Consider the following 21702-nt stretch of genomic DNA (forward strand, 5'->3'; position numbering starts at 1 on the left):
AGCCCCCAGCGGCAGCCGAGGAACTGCAGCTTTTTGAACGCGAAAGTGATCCTCACTGCTGAAACCTACAACTCCCCCCTTGGTAGAAACAAAAGTAAGAGACACTTGGGCTGAATGTGTGTTTGTAAGATTTGGGGAAATAAGGTGCTGTCATGTGGAAAAATCCATCCATTATGGTCACACAGGAAGTTCTTAAAATTTTCAGTCTGACATTTCTGGCCTGAAACATTAGTTTGTCTCTCTGTGAATGTCTCACATGTTGACTTTGTGCACAGACAGCACCTCTATGTGCAGCTGTTTACCACTCAGATGTATAAACTCTACCTCTTCACCTTGCTGCACTAAATAGTCAAAAAAAAAATAATACAAAAGAAAGTGAAAAGCATCGGTCCATTATTTTGCCATGCCATTACACTAACCCATGCCATTACGCTACATAACCCTGTCTTTTAAAAGGCTCCAATGCAAAAAGTAGTTTTAAAAAAGCTCAGTTCCCTGTTTCTCCTTTCTGAAATCCTTTGTGCCAGCCACTTTGAGCAGCAGAGAAAGAAACACATGCTGCACAAGTTAATGTCAAATTCCCTCTATTGTGTCTTGTCTTGTTGAATCCAATGAGTTAAAAAAAAGGGTAATAAAAAAAAAATCCAAAGCGGGAGAATAAACTGAATAACATAAAAATTCGAGCACTGCACATAAACTTGGACTATAAGGACCTTTGCATGTAAAGATAACATTAACTGTTTGCTAGTAAATACAGTTTTCTATATATACTGTTTACACCCTGATGAGATACTTCACTTCATTGCAGCCTGAGAGGGAAACACTGCTGCTACTGTATTGAGGAAGAGCTGGATTAATTAATGTGCTGCCTTTGTGCATTTTTGTTCGTGTGTGTACGTGTGAGTTGTGTATCTTTGCCTGTAGAAACCAAGCGTGGGTGTGTGTAAGGTAAAAGCATTCAAAGGTGTTTTGCTTTTGCCGCTGGTAAGAAGTAAAGCTCTAAAACTAATTTCTTTCATCAACATCATTCTGTCAAGGTGATTAAGGGAAGCATTACTCAAGCATGCACTTATTTCACTGAAAGCATTAAACAACTGACTGAAAGAGATTGAGTAGACTGCAGTTTTTAATGCCACTCTTTTTGTGCATATCACTTGAATTCAAATTTCATCTTTGATAAGTGGGTGTGAAAGGATAACCAGTTAAAAAAAAAAAAAAAGGCACTTTAGAGAGCGCACGAGAACACTGAAACTAAAGTGAGGCATGACAGGGAAAAGTGAAATCACAGAGTACAACCGAGGGGGTGTGGTCAGTGCTCCATGGGTGCCTCTGCATTGCCCTCCTCCTCATCACTACAGGGTTCAAAGTCTTCATCCAAGTCTGGGTCCCCCTCCTCTCCCTCCATCTCTCCTCCCAGATCACTTAGCAGCTGCTCCACGTGCTCCAACATCGGCTGGTCATCACATCGCAGCTTATTGTACAGCTGGAGAAGAGGGAGTGAATGAAAAAGTCAAAAAAAGGATAATGCAAATGTGTAACGGGCAAGTGAGTAGACTGGAAAAATGTAAATTTTAAATATGAAGCAGGTTGTACAGCAGAAATGTTGAGAAAATTAAGTGCATGAATACAAGAAATGGGATATGGTGAGCAAAAAGCTTTTGACAAAAGATCTTCTGTTGCATCATTGAAGCTAACAGTGCATCACTGCAGCACCAGTAAGCAGGAGCTTGGAGTTGAGGGAAGAGAGGAGCCCCGAGTACTGGCTAGGCCGCCTGAAATATCCTACAACAGCAGCTGCATTCTGTCAGCGAGGCAGTCACGGCTCGCAAAACGCCGATAAACAGTTTTTGTCTTTCATTTGGCAAATCAGCACATTTGATGCACCATTCATCCGCACGGGAGACAAAAAGATCATTTATCTTCCTCTTGCTGCTGCAACATGCATGCGCACACACACGCTGTGAAATGCATCCTGAAGCACACATGGTTATGTGGTGTACATGTGCACGTACACACACACACACACACACACACACACACACACACACACACACACACACACACACACACACACACACACACACACACAATCAAAGTTGTTATCTCGGCGAAATATGCCGTGAAAAAGCAAGATAAAAAAGTCCTGTTCTCAAAGTAGCCAGCAGATTTATCTCTGTAAAATACTCCGCTAGTGTGTAATTACTGAACTCAAAGTGGAGCTGGTGATAAAACTACTGCCGCTACCATTAAGGACAGCAAGCATAACAGTGTGTGTGTGTGTGTGTGTGTGTGTGTGTGTGTGCACTTACAGAATAAGAGGAACTGATACAGCAATTTATATGTATGCTTTTCTTTCCAGAAACAAAACTAGACAGAAAAAGAAGATGAGAGGGGAATGGTTTATATGATCTAGGAATATTATTTTATTTAGTCAAACAAACGTAGTTAACACGCACATACACACACACACACACACACACACACACACACACGTGCACACACACACACGCTCAGGGACAACAAGCAGCTGAGTGCCATCATTCTTACTAAAAGTGTAACGAGGCCAGAAGAGTGAAGAAGAGTGTGTGTGACTGCCTTGCCCCAGGACCAGTCTCTAAGCAACAGCAGGTCCTGACAGGAGACACGCAGTCCCACGGGAACTCATTTGGAATGTTAGAATGTGTAGTGTGTGTGTGTGTGTATTTAAGTGGATGCTGTCTCTGCAGGTTGGAGCTCTAGGGAGGTGAAGCGTGACCCAGGTCCAGGCACAGGGTCTGATACCGGGGGAGAACTGACCCTCTCAGCCTCCTTAGAGCACTGCAGACACACACACACACCAACACACACACACACACACACATATATATATCGAAAAAAAAACAAAACACACTGATTTTCATTCTGCCAGTGTCACTCTGAAATGCCTGGAGATGTTTATCCACAACAAGCTCTCTGAATAAAAGTTGGGTTTGCTTTACAATAGGCTTGGCTCAATACCCAGAGTAATTGCACATTGCAGCCCTGGGTAAGAGGCAGAGGGTGGCTTTCATATGAGATGCATAAGAGACATAATGTAAAATACACAGTGAAGGTGTGCAAACATACTTTATGGTCTACAGTACAAATTTCGACTTGGAAACTGTATTGATATAGTACGTGATGATATTTTACTACAGATCAATAGTATAATGCATCTGCTGCATAGAATTTGATCTTTCATTGTGGTGTTCTCAGCTAGCTAAACAAACAGGAGCTATTCTTTAAACATTCCGCACCAAGCGCTGCTGAGATCAGCACCGCCGTCGCAAAAAAACACAGGCATTTCTCATTTACAACAGCCTATGTTTTCACTCCTCACTTTCACGGCCCAGAGAGCTGCTTTAAAGAGGGAGGGAGAGTGTCCACGCGTGTGTGTGTGTGTTTGTGTGTGATCGTATAACTTTTTCATGGTCCGCTTTGCTCTACTCTCAAGGCCTAAGTCACGGCCCAAAGCACACTTGACCACTGCCATAACAACTCAGACACACACATACACAAGGGTGCATGGACACGTCTTTTCTCGCAGTCTACTCGCTATTCTTTTTCAGCTATGCTAGCATCACAGGGATGGCAATGTTGGGCTGTTGGTTGATCTGTCAGTCAGTGAGTCCACCACTCTGGTCCAGTCTGAAATATATATATATTTTTTAATTATTTGATGGACTGCCATGAAATTTCAGACGGACATTCAACAGACAGTGAACATGAGAGTTGCTAGCACAACTGTAGACTCTAGGTCTTGTTTATTTGCTGGTTGGTTTACTCACGTGATGTTGAAATGATAAACCAATTTCATCCCATACCATCTTCATACTGGACAATCTGTCACTGCCAGTGAGCCGCAGTTAATAATATAACTGTCTTATTGTTTGCTAAGCATATTGCTAAATTTAATGCCCTTTGCTGCTCTGTGTTCACGTGGGAACTAACAAATTTCTAAACAGGAAAACCAATTTGAAACCTGTGATTCATCTCTGAGCTCCACGTTTCCAGACATTTAGTGACACAATGTGGCACAAATCGACGTGGCAGCATTCATGGTGAAGAAACTTCAGCAGAGAAGAGTTGGCAAGTTTGACTTTATGATAATGACAGTAATGTCCCCAGTTCCAGGTAACAGAATTGAATAGGCTGACGGAATTTAATACAAAACAGAATTGTGTTTGCTTCAGGTGCACAATGAAGCGTAAGTGCTTCTGGAGCTGAATGGGGTCTAACCCTGTTAATGGCCATTATACTGCGGCCAGCAGGGGCTTTCAGTTTGGTTTAAAGGAGCATAGACTTGACAATGAAAAATTAAGAAAGAAAATGAAAATTTACTAATTTATAATACCACAAATAAGTACCGAAAAAAAAATGTAATGCCTTTTAATTAATTTTCCCCTTACATATACTTAATTCTTTGGACACATTTATAATATGGTTCAGCATAGATTATCTGTAAGTGCTATCTTTTGTCCAGTATGCAGTGGACAAAAACATTACAATAAGCTCTAATGTACCCTTCATAGGAAAAAAGACAAAAAATCGTTTTCCCTCATTTCTTGGTAGAAACCTTTTTCTACAAGTCATATGGCAGAATAAAGACAGGCTGATTATGTGGTGAAAGCCTAATCATTCCATCATTGTTCATCTTCTGTTCCACATCTATGCTTAACTTCCCCTTTCATTTTACCTCTTCTTTCATTTCATTTCCTAATGCCTTCATTCTCCCGGCTTGTCTCCTGACCATTTTCCCCGAGCACTCTTTCGCTCGCACTCGTACACACTCACCAAATGACCTACCTGTCAAGGAGATAGATACCTCTTCATACTTTCACATCTTATGCTCGCACTTGTACGCACACACATCTATTTTGGCAGAATAGTGCCAAAATCTTGCCCTCCTCTCAAGTTCTGTCTGTATCCTGAATCCCTTTTTTTTTTTTTTTTTTTTAAAGCAGAACATTCACACTGTACATCTCTTGAAGAGAACAATTATTAGATGAATTATTTCAACACATTTCTTAACTTCTCTGTCTCACTGTCACGCAAATGCACACACACACTTCTTCACTAGTAAGGGTGTGACACTGGCTGAGACTAGACCTTCTTGAGCGTGAACAGGGGACGTCGCTGGAAGACACAGACACACATACACGCAGACAACTAAACACCTCAGTCCTCCAGTCACATCCTCAGTAGAGAAAGGCATTAAAATTACATGGCAAGCACACCTCAGACCAACCCTACTCACAATCCGTGCTCATGAGATACCCTTTCAGCCACATCAAATAGTAAAGCTTTTGACCTCCGTTTGCCCTAGCTGCCTCTGTGCACACTCACACTCACACACACACACACACACACACACACACACACACACACACACACACACACACACACACACACACACACACGTACTTATAACATTGTCCTCTGTGCATACACTGCGAATCCTTCCTCAATCGCACCCTATCTGGCAGAGACTCAAATTCCATTTCACGTCCGGTTTAGTATTGATTTTACCCTTGCCACTATTCACCAGCTACACCCCCTGCACCCACATAACACACACATGCGCGCGCACACACACACACACACACTGCCCACATCCAATCTGTTCCCTTCTTAGCCTCCCCCTTCATTCTCCTACTCCTGCTCACCCTCCTGCTCCTCTCCTACACTTCTTTCTCATCATCTCAACCCATCCATTCTTTCTTATCATTCCTTTTTAGAGCATCTCAGCAGGGCATGTATATGTGTGTGTGTGTGTGTGTGTGTGTGTGAGAGAGAGAGAGAGCGTGCATGTGTATCGATCACAGAAGAGATTAATAATGAAGACATTTCTTAACAAATAATTAGATATGCAAGTTGGCACACACAACCGTAATTAAATATGTGCATCCACATAAGGTGCGCCTACGCATATCCGCATGCTTTCTCTCACTGTCTCACACCTCACACCACACACCACACACACACACACACTTAGCAAAGTCATAAAGTATGCAGAGAAGTGGACTGGCGCCAAAACAAGCCGTTGGGCTTTGAGGCCTCATTTCCATGTTGGAGCCCATTTTAACTAGCAGACTGACTCATCGTTAATAATTAACACTCACAGTGACGTTCAGAAACAAAGCTCCGATATAAACATGGGAGAATCTCAACTGCACAGCACACAGATGCACACACATATGAGGAAAATTGCCGAGCTGAGAAATTAAGTGCACCACAAGTGGGGCTATTTTTTTCTCCACATTCCACCTCACCTTTTCAAGGTCTTTGTGCATTTACCTTTCACATTATTCTGCGCCTGTTGCTTCACTCAGTCTACAAAGAAACGGTGCTGTTTGCTTGTCACGCTCTGACGCCTCACCCAATTCTTTTACCAGTCTCTCTCTGTGCAAAAATGGCTAAGTCTTTAATTCTCCCTATTTCTCAATTCCATTTTTTTCAATTTGTTTTATTTTCTTTATTAACTCTCACCATGAAGCTGGCAGCTCAAATCTATATGTACACTGCGCCCTTATTTTCCTCCCGACAGTTTCTCCCATTCTCTCTCTTGGCAGCTCAAAGCCCACCTCGCTCTTGTCTCAGCTGTGGACATCCCCAGTGGATGCTGCTTAGAGAGGCCTGTCACTACACTGCTGGCCAGAGAGACAGACATAAATATACTGCCACTCTGCTGCCCCTCTCCTGCCCCATCGTAGGGCAGGAGGGGGAGGGTGGGGAGTTGGGACTGGGGAGGTGAAAAGGAGAGGACAGTAAAGAGAGAGGGGGAAAAAAGGAAAAAAAAAAACGAGGTGGGGATAGCCATCCTTCAGTCTCTGCTGTCTGATTTACAAGCCTATTGGATTTTAGACTAACATGAATCACTTCTCCACAGAAGCATTGCTCCCTGACAGAATGACAGAATGAATGAGACACATCACTCTGTGTGTGTGTGTGTGTGTGTATGTATGTGTGTGTGTGTGTGTGTGTGTGTGTGTGTGTGTGTGTGTGTGTGTGTGTGTGTGTGTGTGTGTGTGTGTGAGGGAATGGAAGAGAGAGAGAGAGGGGTATATTTAAACCTCTTTGAGACCATACAAAAACACATTTTTGTGGCAACAATGGAGCCTAGTTAGGATCCTCTCATGTTCACAGTACTACATGTACTCCTTCTCTGACAAGAACTGGTTCTTAGGCGCCTTATCTATGGTGACAGTTTACTGGATGTAACTAGCTGTACCCACAGCAGTGGTGGAGTGAAGTTTCCAGATCCTTAAAACCACGATATAAAAATATTCCATTGCAAGTAAAAGTCTAAAGTTCTAAATTTTAAAATGTATTATCGGTAAAATGTGGTTAAAATATCAAAACTAAAAGTACCTGATGCAGAGAAATGGCCCCTGTGAATATTATAATATCTTATAAGATTTGATTATTAATTCTGTTACTAATTATTATATAATATTCAAGCAGCATCTAAATCTTGATGGCTGAGGTGGAGCAAGGTTTTGACTGTTTTATAGTCTGCAACTTATGATTATTTTCATTATGGATTCATTTACTGATTATATTCTTGATTAATATTATATAATTATACATAAATTGATTTGTGAAATGCTAAAAAATAATGAGCCTTGGCCAAAACAAGTGGAACTTAAAATGACATCTGGTTTTGTCCAAACAACAGTCCAAATCTGAACATCATTCTGTATTCAAGTACAGAATAATTGAGTACATGTACTTACTTTGCACCATCACCACCATAGCAGTGATGTTGAGGTTTGTGGGCAGATGATATGAGGTTGTTTTGACCTGAATTACCTTCTTAGCGTTGGTCAGGTACGATCTGGCTGCCTCCGTCAGTGCCATCCGCTCTTCCGTCTCCTCCTCTGTCACTTCCCTTCCCTCTCTTTCTTGCTGCTCCTTTGCTTTTTCAAACTGCAGGTAGCACACCCAGCCGGAGAGATACCACACCTGGGAGGCACAGAGAAAGAGAGATGGGTTGGGGGGTTAGGGGGGTGGGCAGAGGGCGTGAGGCAAAGAGATTCAGACAGAGAGAAAGTGCTCTTTGTTGCAGTAAGTGAGCAGTGACAAGGGGAACAGATTTGTAACCCTCACAGAGCATGTCTGCATGAAATCCCACATCCTTCTTTGACAAACAGGTTTCACACATATGACATGGAATGACACACACACATACACGCACACACACACACACATCTATCACTCACATAGTCACTGTCAACCTGATCTAATCCTGACACATGCTGTAGTGATTTACAAATGCTGCATGAATATAAATGCATATGTAAGCATACTGTATGAATTCAAACCTGTGACTTATTGTTTATCTCTCTATGGCAAAAGATACAATTACTATAGGGAAAAATAAACAAAAAACAATAAAATGAAAAATAAAATGTCCTCAGGCAAATAACCTTTTTGAATTTCCTATCATATTACACTTAAGGGCTGTGTTGGGGGGGTGGGGGTGTTCTGGTTCCACTGTGGTAGCTCATCCTTCAGTGAGGTACATCACCATGATAACTTCAGCCGCACTCCATATCTGCTCCAGATCAGGTTGTGTTCAGGGCTTTTTTCTTAAAATCCCCTCCTCTTGAGGAATCAGAGAATGCATCACTTATCTAGGGGCCATGTTTTAATCATTTTGGATACAAAAATTTGATTTACAAAACAGTATTTCAAAATAAAATGTTGCAAATGTGTAACACAATTGAAGATGAAAGGCGTCGATTACTGCATAAAACAGGTAGTAACAAGGGCACATGTCTAGTGACAGGAAGCATCATGTTGGTTCAATTGTTCAAAACCTGCATCATTTAAACAGAAAGGCAACAGCTGGACTGGAGTGGCCCAAAAGACCCACAATCAATGGGAGAACAATATCATGTCATGTTATTATCTTACATTTCTCCAGTAGGTAGCTGTCTTTCATCATAACGTAGTACTGTATTTGTCAAAACTTAAATGTTATTTATAACACAAAGCTTTCTTCGTTTTCTTAGTTCAATGTATTCACAAATATTTGCTAATAATTTAGGCTTTTTCTGTTGCAAACGAACAACCCTTAGCGAGATTCTGACACCAGATGTGGGAGCATCGCTCAATTCAGGAGAGCACCATGTAGGAGTTAGGTGTTAAGGGCCTCTAGAACTTGACACCTGATGAAAATATATTCAAAAAACATAGAGCATAATTTTGAAATAATCCTGTTGCTCCGCGGAGTTCAAACAGTGAGGGGAGGCATATTTTTAACTCTCAGTTAATATGTTGGAATACACCAAAAATCAGCTTGTTCTTTCTTTTTCCATAATCACAGCTTTTTTTCCTCCAACATAATCACATTCACTGTGCAATGCTTGCTCTTCCACCTCTAACCACAATCAGGTTCAACTCTCAGTGAACTTGGAGGTGTGTGCGTGCCTCTCATCTAAGGCCAAAGATCACCCACCCACTGTTCTTCAAGCTCCAAGATACGAATATTAGCTTTATTCATTATTCATTGAGGGCAGAGGCAGTAGGGACCCGCACCTCTGCCAAATCAACCATTTAGCTAACAAACACATCAAGGCACGCCACACTGAATTCAGAATTGCTCCTCCGTATACTGAGTGGGAGGCTACCCCCTGCAGCCACACTTATCAGAACAACAGCAGCACTGGATAAATGTAGTAATGTTTCAGAACCAGCACTATGACATTTTTATCACTAAAACATTTTCTGTGAATGCAGAACCTGGGAAAAAATGTTCTTCTGTATATTCAAGAGAGAAAGAAGGAAATTAGGTCAAAATTTTAACTTCCTCACAAGTGAGTACCACTGCATGTCTTCAAAACAGCTAAAACAGGATGAGAACACTGTGAAATATTTGTGCACGTGGTAAAGATGGCTCACGCATCTGCACTCAAAATTAACACATGAGAAAGTTAGCTAATTAAGGACTTCAGAGAATCCACTCTACCCTACCACAACCCCAGACAGAAGCACACATAATAAAATAAACGCTGCGTCTGTCAATCAAATCGCTGGGACTATTGTCATTTCAAAGTGAAGGCGCATCTTAGTTCCCATATGGTGCTGCTGAGGGAAGAACAAAAGCATCATGAATCAGTGGAATACCTTTGAAACAAGATTTGCGAGGAACTAGCTCAGTTGTTTGTGCAGACTTAATGTTATATAAGTACGGCTCCAACTTTGAGATACGCAAGAGCAAGTAGACGGAGGCGAGAGCTAACAACTTATCTACTACGCTTAAGAGAGAGAGTGAGACAAAGAGGGGAAGAGCGAAGGAGAGGGAGTATGAGAGAGAGAGAGAATTATGTTGTCAAATGTGTCTGTCATACATTTCTGACATCACAAGTTATGACTCTAGCTACACAAGTGTGATATGATCTGACAAAACACTTTCTGACCATTAGAGCTGGTGACTGTATGCATGTGTGATTGGCTGTAGGCCTGCTCAAATCAAGTGTCACAGCTGTGCGTCTCTGGAGCGAGTTTAAAAGTTCAGCCCCCTGATAACTGCTCTCAATCTGTCAGCTGAGGGGTGTGTACGCGTGGGAGGCTGAGCCTGAGGGGGAGTGGGGGGAGGTGGGGTGGAGGGGGGAGGAGGATAGAGACACTGCCGCGCTCTTCTGACACTCAGTGACACACCTTCACTTCACCTTCGTCTGCTACTGACAGTGAGGATTTTGGAGCACAACTGACAGCACACAGTTCCAACTAAACTGCAGAAAATACTGCCATTTACGCCACTCTCTAATAAGCATTCAAGTTCTCAGTCATACTCTATGTGTGAACATGCAAGTGTTGAGGGCAAGTAATGCCAAAGTGTGGGTGTGTAGATACTTTTTTTGTGCACACACATACACACTAACAGTGGCTCAGCAGAAGCAACTAAGTGCTCAGGTTGAGACTTTCTCCTTCCCACTGGGGTGATGAAAGATTTGCCTTGTTCTGATACAGCAGTGGCTACTGCATCATAATAATAAGACTGCCTGAAAGGGGACACATAAAAAGACATCACTTAATCCTGTGCACTGACGAGTAACACACATCCCCCAGAACACAAGAGTCTGTTTAAGAATTGTTAATTAGTCAGCACAGACCAGCCTGATAATCAGACTAAACTGCCATTTTAAGTTTTATTTCATTCATTCAGCCTGAAATGGTGCTCATGTTAATCAATTTGTTGTTAGAAGGGATAGTATACTGTTATCGGAAGTTGACCTTATGATTCTTAATCCCGCCTACTAAGCTCTGATTGGTCGTTTGTTTCTACAACCAGCTGTCAGTGAGCACAACAACAGACAAACTGGTATCGTTGGATAAACTGGAGATGTGGGCATCGATTCAGAGGTCTGGAACCAGACCAGAGACAGACATGCTGGAAATACAAAAGTAGGTTATAAAATACTGAAACACTGCACTCCTTGCATTTTCATTGTGTTCCAAAAAATGAAAGAGTGACACAAAACTTTCCTGTATTTTGCACTGAAAAAATGGAGAACAAAAAAAAGACAATAACATGAGTGAAAGCCAAGCAGACCACCAAAAACCAAGACAAAAACAGCCGGGACACCATTTCTTTGCTTACCTGGACGACCTCATCATCCTCCTCCAGAAGACCCTCCAACACATCGACAGCCATCTAATGCAAAGAGAGAGAGAGAGAGAGAGAGGGAGGTGGGATTGAAATGAGAATTGTAATGAAAAAAAAATCATAAATTAGTGATGCTAAGAAAATTATTTTAGGCTTAAAACTTTCATTGGTGCACACATTCAGATCCCTGTTTCTTTTCTATTACAACCCCAGCCACAGCCCACAGACTATCAAACACTCGGGTGTTGTGCATCTCCAAGGCACCTCGATCAATCACAGCGATCAGAGGGTCTGATAAGCGTCTATGAGGCCAGTGTCCCATACACAACGTCGTCGATACCAACAAGACAACAGACACAGCCGTCGATAGACACACTCACCAGTGCTTATCGCACAGTCAATAGTCACTTTGGCCGCTCTGTTCAATAGCCCTTTTAATCCATGTACTGACATTAACCGTCAATATATTCTCAGAATCCACCCCACTCCAAAGACCGCACGATAAACCTAAAGATCAGCCTAACCCACCATCTCTATTTTCCTCGCTCACAAGTTTTTCTCTAATTTCCTCTCTGTAGTGTCCTGGAGAGAGAGCTTGAGGTCTCAAAGGAGTTTAATGTTAGGTGACCTTTGCCATAGTGCGTCAGTGTCTAGGTCAGTTTCTGTGGGAAGTTTCTATTACAGAAAACAGACCTTGACTAAAGCAGGCTGTGTGTTTGTTTTGCTCTGTCTCTCGCCTTGCGGATTCTGTGGTTGTGATGTGATGTGTGTGTGTGTGTGTGTGTATGTGTCTGTGCGTGAGTGTGTGAGTGTGTGTGTGTGAGGCCCCAGGTGATGATATATTGATTTTTGTCAACTTCAGGTTGGAGGCGACTGTTAGCCAATCACCCGTGGTGAAGGGCAAAAATAAAAGACACGCACGTACCTGTGTGTGCACGCACCCACACACACGCACACGCACACTCTCTACCACACAGTCACACACTACAACAAAGCTACACACAACGGTGAGCACAACAAGCAGCACTTGTTTCTTGTTAAGGCAGTCTTATTAGCTGGAGAGCTTCCTAGTTTTTTTCCCCCCTCCCGCTCTTCGGAGTTCTCTTCTCTTTTCATTAAGCCTATGTGGTTCCGGTGGCGATAAAGAGGTCTGTTGCCTGGGTAGACTGAGGGGGAGCCAGGTTAATTGAGAGTATCTCGTTAAGAGTGTGCAAATGTGCATGTCAGGGAGTCAGTTGATTGATTGCGAGACCAATTATCAGCTGAAAACCCATTGTCCTTAATTAATTAATGACTGATTAAAAATACACAAACAAAAACACCTAATCCCAGCTGATGATGAATGGATTCATGCCCAGCGTCAGAATTATCTACTTGACTTTCATTGTATCACACCAATGTGACAGACTCACACCCACACATGCGCGCGTGCGCGGGCACACAGTAATTCAAGCCAAACACCAGATATAAGAGATAGGAGTAAAGATCTGTCCGGGTATTAAACAACTGATAGAACAGGCAGTTTTGGAGCAACAAAAATAGAACAAGAGATATCTGGGAGCCAGGATAAGTGAGCAACTAACTACACTGGTCAACCCAGGGGCAAGTGATTAAAGATTCAGAGATTCTTAAGCCGTTTCACGCTCTAAACAACAACAAGATTAATATTCTCGTGAAGATAAGGGGAAGAGAGGGGGTACTTCGGAGGAAAAAGTGAGAAAACTGGAAGGAAGGGTGCAAAAAAAAAAAGTATCTTAATAAACTATGTAAAACTGGTCCATAAAAAACAATACTGCAATGGAAAAGGCACACAAACACACACGTCTAAGACACCATGTACATGTTGTCCTCTTTATTTCAAGACCTGTTAAAGAAAAAAAGCAGTACTCTGGGGAGGAACTAATTTATAATGGCCATTGTGTGTGTGTGAGAGTGTGTGTGTGCAGTTTGTGCGTGCGTGTGTGTGTCTGTGCGTAATCTTCAGGCAATTTTGTTTAACAGAATCATTTTACCGGAGCGCACAGCAGAGACAGGAGAAAGACAAATCACTTTACAAGCGAGGGCAAGCCGTATCTCTAACACACAGAAACCCATACAAACACACACACACATACACATGCATGCACAAATAGGGACGCCTGCACTTAAGTAAATAAATCCTAGGGATGTCAGTGCTAACTGTACTTCCAAGCAACACTGGAAAGTACAAGCTGCGCTCCATCGTCAGCTAAATTTAAGACCAGAAATGTTAAGTGAAAAACATGAAAGCAAACAAGACAGACAACGACAAGGAAAGTAACTACCCATCAGTGACTGTGACAACTACGCTGAACAGACACCTTAATGGCTGTCAGGGGAAGGCGTCTGTCTGTTTGTCTGTCTGCTATGTGGCAAGTGCATTAGTGGTGGTGAAGGGTGATGATGATGGTAACGTGTGTGTGTGTGTGTGTGTGTGTGTGTGAGACAGTGAGAAAACAGTGATCTCTGAAGGCTGCGTTGTTACTACAAAGCACATTATTAAACCATGAACTAACATCTCAGTATAAACAGCAGGAGTTCAGATATTATTTAATTAATTGTTCAGTCTACATAATGCCAGAAAACATGGAATAATGTCAATTACAATTTCCTTGGGTTAAAATTATATAAAACATTGCATTGGAGAGGCTGGAACCAGAGGATGCTTTGTATTTTTTCTTGATAAATACAGACGTTAGAAAGTGTTTGAAATAATCTTCTGTCAGTAGACATTGATTAATTGACTAATTGTCTCAGAACTGGTTTAGTTCATAAAATATCAGAGAGAGTGAAAAAAAGCCCATCACAGTTCACCCACAATAAATCCTTCAAATTGCTTCTTTTCTCCAAAATCCAGAGAAACTCATTTTACACTGGCATAAAATCAATTATGAAAACTGTTGTGAATTAATCTTCTATCCATCGACCAAATCTGTCAATTAGCTAGCTGTTTCAACACTACAATAACTGGCTCAGAAACACTTAAACAGAACATCAAGCAGCTGAACTAAGATACCTACACAGTTGTCTTACTTTTGCTGCTTTCAAGAACCCCTCATGTGATTATAGTCTATTTCCATTACAGCTACGCCAAAAGCACAGATTTGGCATACGTTCAAGTGTTTCTCCTCATTTCTCCTCAAAAACAATCAAAAGGGAAAAAAAGTCCTTTAAAATTAAAAAAATAAAAAAAAGCAATTTTCTCCGCTTCCAAATTAAGTGGCACAGATCCACGTCTTGCTAAAACAGAAGACGGAAAAGGCGAGCAACAGTCATGTAACCGATGTTTTTCATGAATTCATTAACCCACAGTCTTTGGAAGTTGTTTTTCAGTGCCAGTATACTTACAAAGACCAATGAGACAATTACACAATGCAACTTTTACAATCAGCAGATGTAATGGTTTCCATGATCATGGCCTTCTACTGTAGGTAATTCAAGTATCATAAAGGACCCTCTTTATCAAGAATTTTTACTTTAATGCTGAGCTTTTCATGTGCTCTCAGCTTACAAATTGAAAGGAAAACTCTTTTAAAAAGATTTTCTCCCAACTATTTTGACAGTCATTGACTTGACAGACTTTGTATTTTAAAAGATGTCTGTTTATCCAGCAGTGATACTATTTTTTAATGTGCAGCTCTTTCCAATTTTGGGTCTACCATTACTATGCAGGGGCTGCCCACTGGCACTGAATTAGTGCCCAACTCTATTAATGTCATAAGAAATTAATACGCTTTAATGAAATCAAACCTTAGAATCCTTCAAGGAAAAAAGGGCAGAGGTGCTATTTCACAGAACAAAGGTCCTATGTTTAATGTGTGAGGTTCTTGTTTACAACTAGTGATCACAAATGATGGAAAGCTGTTCATGCACCACAGAGAGCCACTGAGGAAAACATCTCAGTATCATTTTTTGCGATGCAGTCTGTCACCACCATGAACCACAATGATAGTTTTTCCAATACTATCGAGATAATGTCATACATCCTGATTACCTGTCCAAAGTAATCATACTATGACATTTTTATTTTGGCAAACCCCTCATTTACTCCAATTCAAACTCAATCCACATAATGGATTGAATGTACAAGGCCAAACTGCATTCATCAGCTTAATCTCCAACTGAGATAAGTTCTTTTGAGCAAAGAACATAGTAGTTCTTCTAGTACCTCTGCTATTCTAAAGCGAACAATTATTTACTACAAATAGCTGTTTACTCTATGAAGCTACAGAGAACACAAAGAATTGCTTTAATATGTTTCTTTGGCAAATATATTTATCAAAATGTCAAAGCCTTGGCTCAGTTTGGAAGACCAAACACAATATTTAACAGGGAAAAAATACGGACAAATGGTCGCATTCTGGCACCTTGCTAAGAAGGTAGCCTTCAAACTAATAACCACACACTAGAAGCACACAACATTACACAGTCTAGTGTTGTGAATAGATTTATAGTCCACAGGAAAGATAGTGAGCACAAAAGTGAGTAAGTGTGTGTGTGTGTGTGTGTGTGACAGAGGAGTAGAGGAAGGAAAGAGGAGTAGAGGATGTTCAGATTCAGATAAAGCCCAGTCTGGGAGAGACGGACAGAAAATAGCTCACTTCTTCTCTACTTCCACCCTTTAACTCAATTTCCGTCATAAACTTTCAAATAGCTGATGGCTAAAAGCAATATATGACCAAAGTTGTGCATGGATGTGAGTGTATGCATATGTGTGTGCACAGCAAATATAAGGCACTCAGAATGGGTGCAGTTTGTGTTTCGGGCTTGATGACACCAACAGGAGGATGAAGACAAATGACATGTCAGAAACTGTGGACCGAGACGTCGTCATTTTACCGATACACCTGACGGCCCATCTCCCACACACACACGTGTGTGCGCACATGACACATACCCGAATCCACACACGCTAAGATATAACTGCAGCTGAGCCATTTGGGGGTGTGTGTGTGTGTGTGAGGGGAGGGGGTGGAGGGGCACATGGTCTCATAGCTTGAACGGCTGTTGGTGTGGCAGCAATCACAGAAAATGACTTCAAGCGTTAATGACTGTTAGGGGGTTTTAGCACTGAACCGAAGCTAGTGAGCCACTAAAATCAAGGCCGTTAATACTGGAAATTGATGAGTGATTTAGTAGACAAGGGCACTGTATCATAGACATGGCAGCAATTCATCAGAATAAAGATTCCTTTTTTTCCACCCATTCCTTCTCCCCATCCCTCCTCCCCCTGTGCGCCCCTGTCCCTCTCTGTAAATACCACTCTTCAATTATTGACACTGAACTCTGGAGGGGATAAAGACCAGGCATGGCCTTCCCACCTTCAGTGCTATTCACTAGAAAGGAAAGCACACAAACGCATGTACACACACATACAAATGCCAGGCCGCCCTCCCACCATGATACATACACAGACCAACAACAGCAGAGTGAATGAGCACAACACACAACATTTTTACCTCGTATTCCTCGGACTCGATGAGCAGTTTTGCTGTGGTGATGCGAGACTCGTACGGAGGGATCTCACTCTGGAGAAAAAGGAGAAGATCGCCACCTCTGCAGTGAGTGTTTACACAAGCATCCACCAAATATGATTCTTTCCTTACTCTGATAAAAACACAATACAATTTCAGGGTACAAAGCGTCCTGCAGCTACATGGATGTTAATCGCAGCCAAAGTGTCGGCAGGCTTAGCTCAGATCAACCTGCTCCGGCAGATAAACACCGTAACAGTAACATCATGCAAACCCCTCTTATATCACATTTGCTCAGTTTGGGTTGTAAACTCAGGTACCATTTATTTGGAGCAATTCAGCTCACATCCTAACTTTGACATTACAGTCAATTCTTTCAAATTCCCTGTAGAAATTTTCTTACTTTATCCTTTAGACCTTTTCCTTGTGTTGTCTTGTGCTTTCACATCCGCTTTCTGTTCACACACTCACAAACAGGTAAGCACACACATACACATACACACACAAAAGCACGCAGGTTTGTGAAGTATTTGTTCCATCTTTTATTTTTTATTATCCCTGGTTTCATTATCTCTTACTTTTCATCTCTACTGGTGTCCTTATGTTTGTGCTCACTGCAAAGCACACTGTGACAATCCCGTTAGTTGAAAGTGCTTTATAAATAAACTGGGATCTTATGAGGGCTGGTTGCTGTCAGAAAAATACCAAGCACAGCTCCAACTCACCTGCGTGCCTTCCTCTGTGCTGGAAGAAGCTGCACTCTGTTTCTGGGCAGGAAGCCACAATGCAACGCTCTTCAACAGGTATTCTCTGCCTTCCTGAAGACAGCAAAATGCATATACATTTAAATTCACCCATATACAGACCCATATGAGTGCATGTACAACTACATTCACAAATACCCAAAACAGACAAACAAACCAGGCGCTGTAGAGTAAAGCAAAACAATGTGATGAGTTTAAATCATGAGTTTTATTTCTACAGGCTGGATCATAAATGCTCTATAGATAGCAGTGACCTCTGGATTAATCTCATATCAATTTTGTTCTTTTTTTTTTTTCTAAATTATTAACTGAGTATTTCTAAAGAGACTTTGGCTGCTGGATGTGGGATCCTTTGAAGTGTAACTGGAGCCAGCCTGACCCCTGCAGCTTACAGCTAGTATTACAGATGCACTTCAGCTCTACGGTGTCTAATTCTTCCTCAGTTTGGTGGTGCAAGAGCATAAAGAATAATTTTCACAGGCCACGTTTTCACAAAAAAAGAAAACAAAAGAAAAGTGCTTTTTTTCATAAACAATGCATTGGTTACTCAGAAAATCCACATATATTACTGTGAACAGTTTTGACTGCTTGTTTATCCCCTGTATGAAACTGTTCCAAGAATGCTCAAGAAAGGGTTATTATGTGTTTAAATAGTGTCTAGCCAGGCTAGACATCACTGCTGTTGTTGTACATCTTATTCTACAACATATGAGAGATGTAAAAAGGAAAGAGCGTGTTCTATTCATCTCAAAGAGACTTAGATGACCTTAAAAATTCAAAAGAGTAAGTTCAGAGCACTTCAAAAGTACTTTCAGAAACAAAACGGGGCAGATACTTAAGTTGAAAGGTTTCTCTCAGAAAGGTTTTGTCTTGAATGAATTTGCCTTAAATGACACTGGGAAAGCAGCAACATTTAAAAAATGAGTAAAAACGAAGAAAATATCATTATGTTATCATTAAAACATTACTAAGAGATTTCTCTAAACTCATTGTCAGATTCTGCATTATGTGCAATTTTCCAAATTGAGTCGGACAGGCTGCTTCCTCATCTCCTTCTCTTTATCAGATGACTATATGACCTCAGTGATCTGCCCAGTAATTAACATTCCTATCAGCATGACCTGTCTGTGTATGTGCGTGTTAATGTAAGTGTCCATCTGCTGATTAATGGCATGCAATTCAATTTGCTCAGAATAATTAACTCAGCAGATTCCCGCTTTAATGTGGTGATAACTCATCCTGAGTTTGTGTGTGTGTGTGTGTGTGTGTGTGTGTGTGTGTGTCTGAACTGACCTGGTTTCTCTGTGTACTGAACAGGTAACTAGCCATGAGCTGCAAAGCCTCAGGGTTGTCATGGTGATACTGTAATGCTCTCTCAATGAACTCTTTGCACTTGTCTGAAGCTCCTTCCTCCATGCTACATGAACACATAGACAAGAATGCAGAGAAAGACAAACCTCAACTCATTACCACATTATCAAGCAGTAACATTAAAGAGAGGTGATATGTGTCATGAGTGTAACTGTGTTTGCACCCGTACCAGAGGTCTGTTAGGTAAATCTCAGCGATGGAGCAGTAGGCTACACTAACATCTTTTGCTGTGGGGAGCTCAGGGTCCTCATCTGGGTGGGCAGCAGCTCCGGCCTGAGCCTGCTTAAAGAGCAGAGGGCAAATGGCTTGAAAGTTTTTTTGGAAAGCTCCCTCAATAATAAATAAATAATACATCAAAAGATGTAGAAGAATGAACATGCAGATATTTTTTTATGAACAAGCAAGTCATTCAGTAAAGGAAAGAGCTGCATAACTTCCCTTTACTCCAGATAAACTTCATCTGAACAGGCCTTTTTCACTAAAAACATCTAGACTTGACTCAGTATAAAAAGCACGTGTGTAAATAATAAAATGGATGGTGGCTGCTTGAGTTTCAGTGGTATTGCGCCAGCTGGCTCACAGTCACACTGTCATGGCTTACTGGGATATTTGAATAGAATATAAGTTATTAGTCACACCTGTGCTTCTACTGGTGTGACAAAATATCTGATGTGAAGATTTAAATTACGCAGAAAAGCTTAAAGATTTTCTTTATATATAAATACATTTGTTACAAAAACAATAGAGAGGCTGCCATGCCAAAGATTTTCATTCTGTTTCTTATCTACTGTAATCACAGTTATTTGAAGGGATGCCAATGATAGAAATGTTTTAATGTAAGTTACTTAAACTACTGAATTCAGTTGGAATGTACTGAATGAATGAACGTGCACCTTTAGACTAATGCAAGAGGATGTAGTAGTGCTGTGCCATAATTACAACATATCCTAATGCTACTTTTCCCTTTGACCTTACTATTTGCTTTATGTCCCTTTTGTTTTTACTTTGGTAAAAGACACAGACGGATAGATAGATCTTCTATCTAGACATATGTTCTATCCAAACATTGTCCAACAGCACCATCTTGTGAAGATAAATAACACTACACAAGCATTAAGGATTGAGTGCAGTGGCATTTCTCCATAGCTGATGTAAAATATTTGTAACTAAGTTAGCCATATTGGTAATGTGAGTGTGTATGGATGTGCACTGACTGTGGTCTGAGCTTGTTTGTCCAATGCAGACAGCAGGATCTGTATTCCTCTAGTGTAGTAGTCCACAGCCTCCTGACCTGTGTGGATCTGTCCCAGGTACATGTACTTACTGTGGCCCACATCTGGGCTCAACTCAACTGCATGCAGAAGAACTTAAGAGAGACTTGGTCAAGGAAGATTTAACAATCACTGCATTAAAATAGCACAGAAATGTCACAGCAGTGTTTCAGCAAAGTGACTGAATTACTGAAAGCCACTCAACGAGAAACAGAAACGACTTAAAGGATATTCCCTTAGCTTTCTGGGCGTCTCCAAGTTCAGAGTAGATGTGTCCCAGCATATCTAGAGCTTGCAAGTTGGTGGACTCCAAATCCAGGGCTCGTCGACAGAAAAGGCTAGCCATCTCATAGTCAAAACTGTCCATGTATTCCTCTGTCTGTACAACAGATAATCACATGATATAACGAACATGCTGGGGATGATTAGAATTTTAAAAATATACATTTCAAAGACAGAACAGATCTGGGTTCTGTCTTTAAATATCGTGCCAGTGTGACCTTCTCCAGTAGTTGTTGCACAGAGTACTTCTCAGCTGTCTTCTTCTTGGCTTTTTCATGCATCCTTAGTTTCATCCTTTCCTGAGGTAACAATCCAACAAACCCTGCATCTGATGTGATGAGATAAGTGGAGAGGTAACGTTATTTTTGTCTCATTTGGTTTCCTAAGATCAATCAAAACACAACAAGTTAATATCATATACTTGCTCCCTTAGAGATTGACGTTAACGTTACTGTAAATAACTAGCAAAATGAGAAATTACCGAGAAATTACCTCTGTTTGGACGGTTCTCTTTCCTCTTCGGTTTATTTTTCTTTTTTCCCTTAGCTTGCCCTCCCATACTGCTGGAGAACAAGTATTATATTTCTTCTTCTACCTTCAAACAAAATGTTTCCAAAGTGTGAATCTAAAACGCGTGTAAAGCAAGTGTAGTTGATCCGAAGGCCCGCAGTGCGCAGGCGCTGAGCCGTGACTGGGTGGTTGCTACGGAAAGACGTAGTGGACATAATTTCTGCGGTTCTGAAATAGCCAATTTTACACTAAGACACAGAAAAGGAATTGTTATGTCCCAGTGTAACTAACTTTGCGTTTGGTGCGTCTCGTCTCAAGTTATCCTAAATTTCAACGATTTTAATATTCCAACTCCGGGTCGCTGAATATTTAAGGCGGGC

The 21702-nt window shown here is 41.3% G+C and overlaps 1 protein-coding gene across 2 annotated transcripts; it reads right to left on the reverse strand.

The window, feature by feature from the left end:
* Positions 1-1108: 1108 nt before the first annotated feature.
* Positions 1109-21468, reverse strand: si:dkey-12j5.1 (probable assembly chaperone of rpl4). Of its 2 annotated transcripts, none has more exons than XM_041045392.1 (11): positions 21305-21468; positions 21031-21140; positions 20763-20909; positions 20474-20626; positions 19429-19538; positions 19182-19305; positions 17850-17942; positions 17110-17178; positions 11627-11680; positions 7831-7983; positions 1109-1483 (listed from the first exon to the last, which is right to left on the reverse strand). In XM_041045392.1, exons 1-11 carry the CDS (start codon positions 21369-21371, stop codon positions 1310-1312), a joined length of 1254 nt encoding a protein of 417 aa, XP_040901326.1. In that variant the 5' UTR covers positions 21372-21468; the 3' UTR covers positions 1109-1309. The 2 variants fall into 2 exon arrangements, with proteins under 2 accessions (XP_040901326.1, XP_040901325.1); XM_041045391.1 differs by having other exon boundaries at positions 19429-19541.
* Positions 21469-21702: the final 234 nt, after the last annotated feature.

This window comes from Toxotes jaculatrix, chromosome 8, assembly GCF_017976425.1.
Source record: "Toxotes jaculatrix isolate fToxJac2 chromosome 8, fToxJac2.pri, whole genome shotgun sequence".
Taxonomy (NCBI): domain Eukaryota; kingdom Metazoa; phylum Chordata; class Actinopteri; family Toxotidae; genus Toxotes; species Toxotes jaculatrix.